The following is a 12,815-nucleotide window of genomic DNA, read 5'->3' as shown; positions in this document are numbered from 1 at the left end:
ACCATGCTTACAAGCCAGCTGACCTCATTAGCAAGTTGGTTTTGGAGGCAGATAGAGCAGTAACATGGTCTAGGCAGAAAACAAGACAGGGCTAAAAAATGCTGACCCAACAAAATTCTGCTCCTTCTATACCTTCCCAGCCTGCTCAGATTTCACTTGGGAGGGAGTCTGACAGAGGTTTTCCAAGAGACTTTGAAGTTTCTTAACTGCTTGGAACAGGAATGCTTTTCTTACCCCCGTTGCTAGTAGTAGGTTCTAAGACCCTCAGACTGGGGTACCTGGGATGCAATGTCAAGGAAGAGAGTAGATAGTGAAGCAGCATTCTGTCATACATTTGAGGGGGAAAGTAAAAATGTAAAAGATGTGGCAGGCTTTCCCAGCCTTCCCATCCCATGAGAACCAGCAGCATTTCTAAAAATAGGAAATTCCTCTCAGTGGGAACATCACAAGTCCATCTCCCTCCCCATTAGACGTCAGGAGCATTAGTTAATCTATACAGTGTCAGCTTAGCAGAATACCACACTGTCAAAGCTTAGCAATCCATGAGAGCCACCTTATACCCCTGAATTACAAAATAGTAGCTGTTCCTGTTACTCCATCCATGTTTCAAAGAGCAGGAGGAAAGGAACGGTATTTAAAGAATTGATTCAGGGGCCAAGTCCAGGTTCTGAAGCATTTCACTTGTCTGAACTCAACTGTGAATTAAATTCACTGCCTTGTTGCTGTTAAAGATGACAGATCTGACAGTCTCTTGACAGCCAGTGTGTGTGCACGAGCGCAGGGTGCTGGTGTTAGTGCAGCAGCACTCAGCCTCCTACAGCCAGCAGCAGGGCTTTGCAAATGGCTACCAAGCTTTGCTGCAAGGAATGCTGTATAATCCCTGGAAACAAAGCTCTGCACTGGCTCTCTTCCAGGACTGCATGGCCATAAAGAGCCCCATTCCCCCACAGAGCAGCCCATGAAGCTTCCCAGTAGCAGAGCTGCAGGTTTAGACCTATCAGGCAATTGAGGGTGATGCAGTCTGTCATAGCTGAAGTGCACATCCCTTTGACATGCAGTGACATCACCAGCACTGACACAGCAGCTGCTGCTGCTCTCAGGCCCTTGTAAAAAGTGTAGACAAGGAGCTGCCTGCACTGATTTGACCTGCTGAGCTCCTGACTCATGCACTACTTTGTGGTAGGCACCCACAGTGTCATAGGTGTGGTAGCCATGCACAGGTATCATTTACAGGCTTTGTGGGAAATGCTTCCAGGATGTCCTGGCCCAGAGCATCCTGTCCTTCACTGCTTCTGTATTATCCTTGCCTGAACGGCAGCCATTTCTCTTCTGATCTGTTTTACAGACTGGGTCATGAATCTATGTCCACGTTTAAAGAACTAATGATTGCATTGCCTTGCCCCTTGCTCTGTGTCTTTTTTGTTATTTATTGTTTCTAGGGGAGCATGAGGCTTTAGAGATGCCCATGGGGGAGATGTTTGTACCAAAGCAGCACAGTCTTGTCTGCTTTGACAATTTGATAATGATACAAATGCCATCCACTTGCAAAGCACTGTTCTGGTGTCACATAATGAGCTCAGGCCCACCTGCTGAGATGGAAAATGAGGAGGGGATGACTGTACTGAAATAAATGAAGACAGAGGGGAGGACCACAGATGAGGTCATGCAGAGCCAGGACAGGAGTGAGGACTTCCTCATAATTCATCATTCTGTGAGTCTGTCCTGCTAATGGAGCCACCTGGCAACAAGAACTTGTGCGCTTCAGTGGCAGTGCCATCCCTGGGGGCTGAGCCTTGCACGCTCTGCTGCCCATCTGTCTCAACCTACATCTGCCCTGAACAGAGCAGATCCAAGTCTGCCAAGTTCAGTGACACCTTGGCCAAACTGTGTTTGATCCCTCTTTTGGGGTAGTACTTCCTGGATATATCCTGAGCACTTACTTCATATTCACTCTCTGTATGCTGCCCTTTCCCTTTCCTGCGTTAGCAGTGACCACAAGGTCCTAGCCAGGAGGTAAGGACTGGCAGTGTCATTCCCCATTGGCTTGCTTTCCAGTATACACTATTCCTGTATCTTCCCAGCCTTCCACTCAGTTCCATTCTGCTGGCTTCAGTGCAGCCTAAGCATCCCATAACCAAGGGATAAAACCCTACCCACTAGCCTCATCCTTCTGCTGGGAAAGCAAAATTCCCAAATGACCAGCAGCTTCAGCACCAGGGACATTTAATCACTCACCAGTCTGACTGCAAGAAGAAAAATGCTAATAGCAACAGTCTTGGGCAGTGCAGAGCTCTCAGCCTGGCTGTGTCTCAAATAGCCATGCTTGGAAGGGAAAAACAAACACCAAGGGAATTGATGTTCTCCCACTTGATGCAATACTGTTTAGGGTACAACGGCAACAAAAAATATTTTTTCTGAGGAACTTTGTCACGTGTCCTAGCAACAGCATGATATAAACTAAAGGCATCCACCCTGAAAGCCTCTAAAAGGGAGGCATTTCAAATATTTGCTATAATACTCCCCACTGGTGATGTTTGCTTATATTCTGTTTTTCACTCTGCCTGGGAGGGTGAAAGTGCACTGGTTAGTTTTGACTTTCCAGTTCACCTCCTTACAGCTGTTCTGCCAACCTGCCTGATTTTATCACAGTCTCACTTAACACATACTGTTCCACTGAAATGCTCAGCTCTTACTGGCATGCTGTTCTGCACTTCCTCTTAAAAACAGCACAAAAATGAGCAGAAAACCTGCACAGTTCTCATTTTTATTTCTAGAAATACGTGAAGCCATGAGCCTAACTCTTCTGACCTGAAAGCAGTATGCAAACAAAAGGTCAAGATTATATCTGGGGTTTGAGAAAGCCAAACCATTATATTCTTTGGTACTGGGGGCAGGGAGAGGGACTGTCTCCATGATTAGGGTTGGAAATACTGATATGTTTTGCAGTTCCAGAACCTGAAGAGCAGAAAAAATAACATCAAAGAACAAGATGAAATGGCTGCACAGATAGAAAGGGCTGTACTTTTTTCTATTCCTGTTAACATACAGTAAGCATTTAATTTGTGTTACTAAACAAGTCTGGATTTTACAACAGCTGTGCAGTTTGTCCATTTGTTGTGCATTGTGCACTCCAGAAGTATTCTAAGTATCTATTGCATTGAGGGAAGATGGTCATGCCATCAGCATCTCATCAATTTGCATTATTTATGCCCATCATGCATTCTTTCAGCATCCTGAGTAACAATGGAGAAGCAATGTGTTTCCTGGTCCCTGGGAGCTGTCAGTTACTGGTGGCCATTTCAGGCCAGCTTTTCAAACATGATTTCTTCTGAAATTTAAAGTATGTATACAGGAGAATTCAGTTTGTGTATGGATGCTATAGTTAAAAAAAAGTTCCTTGGAATCCCAGCTACACATCAACGCTGCTATGCCCTGACTTCTCTGGAAAACTTGGCCTGTATTCAGGTGCCTTCTGAGGTCTCAAAATCTGTCTAGAAACTGTTTTCAGAATTGGCCCAAGTACCAGGTAACACTCAGGCCCATCTGTCTCAAGTGGCAAAGATAAAAACTTGTAGATGGGACAAGTTCTGGCTGTGTGTACACAGGAGTTAAACAGGCTTTTATAGAGAAACTTAGCTCTGGACAATGCTCTCCTCAGTTTTGCTCCACCTGATTTGAATGTGCCTAGTGAGGTTTCATTGACTTTCCAGTGACATAAAGCCAGATCCCCATCAGGCTCCCAGTCTCTTCCCCACCCTGAAGCCCTTGCGGTAAACAACATGAAAGCAAAAGGCCACACAGTCTGGCACTCCTGGTACTGGTTAATGTAAATGTTAGCATTGTTGCTAGCTCAGAACAGAGACCTGCTGTGCTTTGAGTCCTTTTGCCTTTGCTTTGGAAACCTTAAAGCCTCCAAAATGTATTTAATGTTTCCATTAGTTCTTGATACGGAAGAGGAGGAAATGTGGAGCACTGGCAGGAGGATGTAGTTCTCAGTGCTCTGAATCAGCAGCTCCAGGACAGATTATTTATTTGAGTATAGGCACAGGCAGAAGTGATTGGCAAGCTGGGGCCTGCTCTAGAAATTAGGGCATGCAACATTCAAAGAAATCTTTTCATCCCAAAGGCCTTCTGTGTACTTCCCAACACACCCACAGATATGCATTACAGGAATCTCTTTATATTCCCTTGGGAGGCAGCCACTTCCAGAGAGGAGTATGGCAGCTTTTTATAAAGGTGTTTTAGGATGAGCTGCAGTGAGGTGTATACAGTACCCATCCCTTGCTTTCCATCATCATTTCTGTCCTCTCCTTGCTGGCACCACCAGCTCCTCACCTTGAGAGAACTTGCTCAAATCACTGTTCTTCTACCCAATCCCAGCTGTTTCCTCTCTGATACTCTTACCCAGCACCCTTCTCTCTCTAGGACACCGTAACAGCCACCCTACCCAGCTTCCCACTCACTTTGTGTGTCCTCAAAGGGATGTGTAACTTCCCCCTCCCTCCCCTCATTTTCTTCTTCTGACCATCGTGTGACCTTCCTTCTCCTTTGCTCACAGCCATCTGTCACATTTGGGTAACACCTGCCCCTCCTGGCACATTCTCCCCCTCCAGTGTGGACTGCCTGCTTATTTTGCAATGACATAAGTCTTCTTCCCTGGACTCTGAAGAGCTTTCAGGCAGGACATTGTGTGACCAGTTAGACTAAGCCTCAAAACTCTCTTATTCAATTACAAGAATTTAAGTCATAAGCTCACTGGAATCAGCATTCATTTAATTTCATCTCCCCAGAGCTGTTCCCTCTCTAGGCAGTCACTGGGAGCTTCCTTCTCATCTTTCTAAAGCTGGTGTTATCTAGAGATGAAAGATTTACCAGATTGTGCCACTCTGTAAGGCAGAGTTTTATGGCAGTGTCCCTATTTGTCAAGTGGGAGACTGGCTCTGATTGTCTGAGAAGGAAGCTCCCATGACTAAAATTCAGCAGGAAAGAAGTAAATTGCTAAAAGCAGCAGCACAGTTTACAGCAGTAATGACAGCAAGCTGTGAAATATCTGGTGCAGAGCAGCAGCTTTGGGGTTTTCAGCACTTCTTGATCTCACTGTTTCCATTCAACCCCACCTGAACTCCACTACCACAGGACCTGTGGCTATGGTTCCACAAGACAGGAAATCACTAGTATCCTTGCTACCAGTAAAAAAATAGCACAAACAAACTAAACAAACCTAAACCAACAACCAGCGTAGCTACATGGTGAGAAATGCTGAACCAGTGCATGCCCACTCCTTGCTGGTTCAAATTGGATTTAAAAATCTTATAGCCAGGCAGATTTTGTGCTGGGTCAGGTATCATCCATCTTCCCACAGTCAGCATAAAGACTGTATCATGCCTGATCTGACTTGACAGAATGTAATTGCATAATCCTGCCAGATCTTGGTGAAATGCATGGTGCCAGGTATTCCAATGCTGCACAGACAAGAATTCATTAGGCCAGCCTGCCTTATGGAGTCTAGGTGGCAGGGTGTCTGCAAGATGATCATTTTCTCTGCAGTCTGAACCCACTGACAGTCCTGCTGACTTGTCAGCTTTGTGTTAACTCTGTTGAGTCCTTTTCATGCTGTCAGAAGGAAACCTGTCCCATGAAAAAAACATCTGATGGAATAAAATTGTTATCGTGTTCATCTTGTCCTCCTACTACTGTATGATTTGGATTCATTTTCTCCTCACGTTCACCTTATCTGGAGGTTGTGAAAGAAGCTGCATCAGTGATGTTAGAGAATGTTTAAATATGCAGCGTATTTTTCAACAAGGATGCAAGCACAACAGACAGGAATTACTGAACAGCAAATTCTTCCCTTTACAGTTCTGTCTGAACATCTCTGTAATAATGGTTTTGCATTAATGCAGCTTTGGCAAGCAGATGGCTTCCCAGCCACTCCGTAAGTTCACAATAAAACCATGCTGAGTTCTATGGACAGCTTCACCCATCCCTGAAACACTGCCAAAGCTGAGATAGTGCCTGCCTGCTTTTGTGAGAGGCCTTAGCAACACCCTACAACACAGGGAGGTGCAGGGAGACATAACACATTTGCAGTGGAATGAGCAAGGGACACCAGGAAAACTTCTAATTTGACTGCAGATGAAGATCAATTCTTGGTCTAAGCTCACACAGTGATAAACTGCCAGAAGAAAGAGGCAAGCCCAGTGCATCTGTGAAATGAAAAAGGGGCAGGAGGGAAGAAACCCAAGTGAGGCTATAATGCTTAAGTTTACTTACAGAATGAGCCTCATGTTTTCAGGTTTTGAACACCTCCAGCTCTGGCTAGAGCCAGGCAAAATGCCCCAAGTTCTCTGTGCCATTGAAGAGCCCTCCAAAAATGAAAGCTCCAAACTAAACGTTAAAATATTAATCTAAGACCTTCTTTTTAAACACCTTTATTAATAGCTTACCCTTAGCCATTTACACTGTCATCCTGCTAGCAAAAGCTTTAGTAACAACCTATTATACACTAAAAGCAAGACTGCAAAGTCAACCCTGTGAATCACGTCTGTAGCAATTCTCTAGGCACTGTGGGTGAAAACACCACCACAGTCAGTGACTCTGAGTAGACAGTTGTGAACAGAGCTCTGTCCCACGTCATGCTGCGTGTTAAGGAACTTTATAGCACTTGGGATAGTTTTTCCCTCTTTCCCTCTATAACGTTCCATCACTTAAGAACAGAATACATCCACTTACACCTCTGCCTGCCAAGAACCCCCATACAGAGGAATGCAGCTGGGATCAGTAGCACTGCACACACAAGATTTGTTTCTTGCTCAGCTGGGCACCAGCAGGAGAGGTTCCCCAGAGCCAGAGCAAATGGGACATACAAGGGGAGGGTGTGGGTTGGGCTTTTGTCCCAGCATGGGATGTAGAGTCCATGGTGATGTTTCAGAGCAGTCAACAGCAAGTGTTACTCTCCAGGGCTTTGTTCTCTCTTTAATGGAGATATGCAGGACAGCTGTCAGGAGAATATTTCTGAGCAAGCAAAGAAGCTAGGAAAGAAAGTCTGCTAATCAATCTAGACATTTAATGAAGTCCACAGGGACATTCAAGATTCATTGTATGTTACTGTAGTAGCTGGGAATACACAAAGGGTCTGAGCAGATATTAATTTCCTTTTCTTGCTGGGTAGAGCAACATTTATTTTTGTTAATTGGAAAGAGAGCCTCAGGAAATAGATAGCTTCTAAGTGCCACTGTGGATGCAGGCTTGATACAGGATAAAAGTCATGAGAGCTAAGCACCTAAAGATACTTTTGGACAAACCTTGAGACCCAGGCTAAGGTCAGTCTCCCAAGTCCTCAGTTAATTCCAAAACTACACTTACACTTTTTTTTCTATACTTCCCATCTTTTAAATAATCAGTTCCCACATGTACTAAATCCCTGCAAGGTGGACTGAGTGTCAGGTGCAGACACTTTTCCCTAACTCATTCCAGCCCCTATTAATACAACAGAGAGTGTAACAGTGATTGTTCCTCTACTGTCAGAGGGAAACCATCCACATGATCTGTGACAGGACATCATTGTGACATTACAAGGTAACCTAGAGAGCATGACTGTTTTCCACCAGATTCTCCCAAGAAAAAGACTGGATAAAGTAGCTATGGTACAATTCAAACATGTGGCAGCGTGACAAGAACACATCCCAGTCCATGAGATTTTACAAGGTTAAATGCACAAACATCTCCAAATAAAGTCACCCTGACTCACTGCTTCCATGATGGAAAAGCAAGCTGTGTAGCTCTGCGTATGAAGAATAAACTGTCCTGCCATGCCAGATGACTTCCAGCCCTAGCAGACATGAACATAAAGTCTGTGTATCTTCTGTTTAGCAAAGTTTGAGGGGGGGCATGGGAGGTCCCTGTTTGCACACCCATTGATCTGCTTGCAGAGGGACAGCTGACAGCCTGAACCCAGGCCAAGTGAAGTGAGGTATCAGCATCGACTTTGTCCTGCTGCCACTGCCCCCAGCACAGGTTAGGAAGGAGTCAACATGCTGATCTTTGCAGCACATTTGCAATTAGAGCAGTGGAGCAGAACTCCCTGCAGCCAGAACACCTGAGGTTAAAAAGCTGAGGTTAGCACCTAAGGTTAAAATAGGCTGTTAATATCTGAAAGCGAGCAGTTTCAGTTTTATTTCAATTTTTAAAAACTGACTTGTGACTGTGTTTGAGATCAGACACACGGACTGAGCAAGATATGTAGCTATCTGTGTAATATATTGAATGCTCAGAAGGTCTTTGTCAAAGCTGATACTCATTCTGAATTCTCCGAAGTTCTCAGCATCAAAGGTAGCTGAGCAAAGAGCCAAGGCCCAGCATTGTTTGCTCTTGTTAGAGGAGACTCTCGTGCCCTAGTGAGCAGAAGGACACTGGTGGGACAGACATCTGTTTCATTTGAGATTTCTGTAGATCCCATAGAAGAGAGCAGGGCAAAGTATCCACATCCAAGAACACACACCTCACATGCCCACACTCTGCCACCCCCTTTTCCTGTAAGGAGCAAACTGTGATTGACCAAAGCAGAACACTGCCCAGTAATAGTACTTTGAAGTTGTATAAAAGTTCTCAGTGGCAAAAAATTAATACCAGTTTATCCAGCTGAAGAGAAGGTTCACATGGGCTTTACTCCTGAGATGAGAGCCAGGATTTCACTCCAGTTTGCTAAGTCATATGGAAGAAAAGGCCAGCATGAAAAAGCAAGATCAGAGCTCAGCTATCCTCCCTTCTGTAGTTCCAGTCTAATGATTGGGATGCACTGGTTGCCCTCCAGGTTTTAGAGAAGACAGAAGGAAAAAAAGGAAGAAAAAGAAAGGGGAGCAGGAGGAAAGAGCACCAAACTAATTATCATGTATTTATTCATGAAAGCCAAGATTAAAATAGTATATTAAAGGATTTGAATGCAAATAGCATTTGCACTGTCCTCATTTCCCTTAACAAAGTGCAGCACTCTGGTGACTCAGATAACCCCAAATGTTGCATAGCATAAGAAAGCCTGACAGAGCAGGGGGAGACCAGTCTCTCACCAAGACTTTAAAGTACGATAAAAAAATGCCACAGAGCTAGGAAAAAAGGTCATTTTGTTGCTCTCATTACTATTGTTTTAGGGACTTCTCCACACACTATTTATCATGTCCTGTACTGCTTAGAGGTGGACCCAGTCTGACACTGAATCTATTTAGTCCTGAGGCATGTGAAATTTGAACCCACTGTTCCTGGCCTGTGTCTGTCTCTGGTGTTCACAGCAATGCTGTCTGCTAAGCGTCAAGCTCTTGGCTAAGTGAACACAAATCATTTGGCTTTGTGCACATGCAGCAGGTATGACAGGATGATTACTCTGCTAAGGAAGGTTATTTGCATGCTGGGTTTTGAATTGGATGGGACAAAGTTAGACTTGCACAACTAGACAAGACCTGAGATTTATTAAGCAGTGGAGATACACATCTCAAACCAGTCTGGGTGCAAGTATTGCAATTACCCAGCTTTCTTTGTAGGCTATGCTGATGGCCAGTCATTCACAAAACTAGACCTCTCTTGTTGCCACATACAAAACTTCTGCAGTAGGTGTTTGAATACAGCAGTTGCTCCTTGATGTGCATTTGAATGAAGATCTGGAGCACAAATTCAGGACTTCTTTGGGTGATCTCTTAATATGGAGAGGACAAGAGCTGTCCTTAACTGTGTGCTGTGACATTTCCACATGAAGGACAAAGCTTCATCTCCTTATCAAGCTCCCTCTTCTTCTGGGAAGGCCACTTCCTTGCAAGCTTACCCTCAGTTAGGTACAGATACAGTTTGAGTACAGCAGGTGGGCTCTCTACTCCCATGTTTGCTGCATCTCTGCTCTTCCTCCCCCCCTTGCAGGCTATGACTTCGCTGCTGTACTGGAGTGGTTCGCAGAGCGGGTTGACCGCATCATTCTCCTCTTTGATGCTCACAAGCTGGACATCTCTGATGAATTCTCTGAGGTCATCAAGGCCCTGAAGAACCACGAGGACAAGATGAGAGTTGTTCTCAACAAGGCCGACCAGATAGAGACTCAGCAGCTGATGCGGGTGTACGGTGCCCTCATGTGGTCCCTGGGAAAGATTGTCAACACTCCCGAGGTCATCAGAGTCTACATCGGCTCCTTCTGGTCCCATCCACTGCTCATCCCCGACAACCGCAAGTTGTTTGAGGCAGAGGAGCAGGACCTGTTCAGGGATATCCAGAGCCTGCCCCGCAATGCAGCCCTGAGGAAGCTGAATGATCTCATCAAGCGAGCACGGCTGGCCAAGGTAGGTGTTGGCATAGAAGCCCCAAGCATTCGGTTTGGGTTGAGTGCAGCATGCAGCCTATGGAGAAGTGGTTTTGGCCAGTTGAGCTTGCAGAGCTGGTGGATCCTACTCTTTTTCCATCCCATTTAACTCAGGCCCAGCATATGAGCCCTATGCCAATATGGGAAGAAAACAACTCCTTTGTTTGGTGGGTCAGTCATGGCAGGCCCAAGTAAGGAAGGTAACTATAGATCAAAGCAGGTAGCACTTGACGGGATCTGGAAGGGAGTTGCTCTGTGGTAGCAACTTGAGAATTAGGACCAATTCAGTATATCAGAATCATACACCAAGGGAATTGATAAGCTCTAGGTCTTTTGCTTTAAACTTTCTTAGGCAAGAGGTATACTTGACTTAGATGGAGACTCACACAAACAATAAATAAGCCTGTAGTATCTCTGACTATTTGAAATAAACTGAAAGAAGCCCCTAAAAATACAGGAAAGAGCCCCACATCAATTGAGAAAAGAGATCAAAAGATCCCTCAAAAGCTTTCAGTGCAAGGGTTTTCATTTCAAGAAAAAATGTCTGGTTCACCATTAAAAAAAAAGCCACAATGTTGCATAAGTTAAGGACCGGTATTGATACTAAAACATTGAACCTGTATGTTTGGACTGGAAAGGGACTGTTCCCTTGAAGGCCATGCCCAGTGCAAGAAAAAAAGCCCCACCACTCCCTCCAGAAAGTGCATATGAATGTCACTGTCTGTATGCTCAGGACTGCACCTTGTTTTCACCTTGTCTCAGCACAGACAAGAGCACACAGCTGAGCATTTAGCACTGGAATAACAATCCATAGGTCCAGGCAAACTGAGGAGCTCAGGTTGCTGTTCAGGGTGGGACAAGATGGTGTCAAGTCCTAAGTACAGATACTCTGCTGAGAAGACTTTTTTGATGTGCTATTTAATATTTGCCTCCATTCCATATAATTTAATTCCCTTCAGGTCCATGCCTACATCATCAGTTCCCTAAAGAAGGAAATGCCCTCAGTGTTTGGGAAAGACAATAAAAAGAAAGAGCTTGTTAACAACTTGGGAGATATTTATGCCCGGATTGAACGGGAGCATCAGATCTCGCCAGGAGATTTCCCTAATCTGAGAAAGATGCAGGTAAGCAGTGGCATCCTGGCAAACATCCAAGGAAAGAGCGTTAGAGTAACTGCAGGGAATACAACAGAGCCATGCAGACACTGATTGTTGCCACCTGTGGGAAAAGCCTGCTGTAATGTTGAAATGTGCCTTAAAATATGTGCAGGCTATATTTGGGCATAAGCACTTCTTACACATAGAGCTCATGTGAAGCATTACAGCTTCACATTAATTTCTCATATCTTTGCCTGAATATCACTTTACAGCAAGTTATTTCTTCTGTTTTTCTTTATTTTTAATTCCAGTTTCCATTTGCAGATTTTTCAGGCCTAAGCAATTTATAATAAAAGGAAAGCTGTGTCCTGAAAAGGCTACATATGCCACATTCCTCAAGAGCTATATTTGTCTTCTACTTCTCTCTTTGTTTCTAGGAAGAGAGAAAGGAAGGTGGGAAAACTTAAAGCCCCTTTTCTATTTTAAGCAGAGAAGCAGGCTTTTTGTTCTGCAGACCAGAGACCTGGCCCAGTGTTCATGCAAGTCAAAAACTTCAAAGGACCTTGGATCAGAGCCTTGTATTGTACATTCAAGCAATGCTGGACACTGCTGCATTGCTGTGTGGCTTCAGTCCAAGCAAAAACCTGTTCTGTGCTCTAGCTCTTGAGGTTGCTACTAGTTACCTATGGAAAACAGCATTTGCCTATTTTTGAAGACATATTCTCCCTAAATTGTTGGGAATGAGATCTATGGGGTGTAGCCAATAGGAAATCTCCTTCACTGCTTGTTAAAATGTGTGTTGTTAAAAAAACCTGTATGAATCCAGTTGGGGTGAATAGTGTGGATTTAATGAGTAGAGGGTGAAAGATAAAGCTGTAGGTCTTTCTGCAGCTAGAAGAGAGTTCTCTGCAGGCCCTACTCAAAGCCCTTTTGCTTAGCTGTGAAATTACAGAATCCAAGCCATGCTGTAAAGACATGCTCACCACCTCTTACAGATGTGCTACTGTCTTGATGGCATCTGAAAGATGCACTGCATGGTGATGAGTACAGTGGTCTTTTGCCAGGTGGCATCTCCTTCCCAGAGCACAGAAGAGGTAGAGCACTGGCTGGAGGAGGTAGCAAGAGCACACAACCAGTTTGCCTTGAACTATTTGGTCATTTTCTGTAGGACTTGAGAGGATTAAAGTAAGAGCAAGGCTGGCCAGGGGGGACCCCCTCCCATGCAGAAAGCAGGGCTGTCAGAGGAAGGAATGCCAAACTCCCCACTCCTCTGCAGTAGCAGGGTTTTGTGAGCTGAGCAGCAGGCAGGCATCCTGCTGTACACCATTATTCCACCATACACGGCCATGTCACTCATCTCTTGCTGTGTTGTCCCATTTTAA

The 12,815-nt window shown here is 44.7% G+C and overlaps 1 protein-coding gene and 1 long non-coding RNA gene across 2 annotated transcripts in view; one reads left to right on the top strand and one right to left on the bottom strand.

Moving 5' to 3' along the window:
• Positions 1 to 12,815, bottom strand: part of LOC137471544 (uncharacterized) — a 38,525-nt gene that overhangs the window by 13,172 nt on the left and 12,538 nt on the right. The gene's annotated exons all lie outside the window — the stretch shown is intronic.
• Positions 1 to 12,815, top strand: part of EHD3 (EH domain containing 3) — a 30,310-nt gene that overhangs the window by 15,460 nt on the left and 2,035 nt on the right. The window contains exons 4-5 of the mRNA XM_068185964.1: positions 9,904 to 10,316; positions 11,296 to 11,460. Coding sequence (XP_068042065.1) covers positions 9,904 to 10,316; positions 11,296 to 11,460 — 578 coding nt within the window. The remainder of the gene's footprint in view (positions 1 to 9,903; positions 10,317 to 11,295; positions 11,461 to 12,815) is intronic.

Source organism: Anomalospiza imberbis, chromosome 3 (assembly GCF_031753505.1).
Source record: "Anomalospiza imberbis isolate Cuckoo-Finch-1a 21T00152 chromosome 3, ASM3175350v1, whole genome shotgun sequence".
Classification (NCBI taxonomy): Eukaryota; Metazoa; Chordata; class Aves; order Passeriformes; family Viduidae; genus Anomalospiza; species Anomalospiza imberbis.
This window is presented reverse-complemented; position numbering and strand designations above follow the sequence as displayed.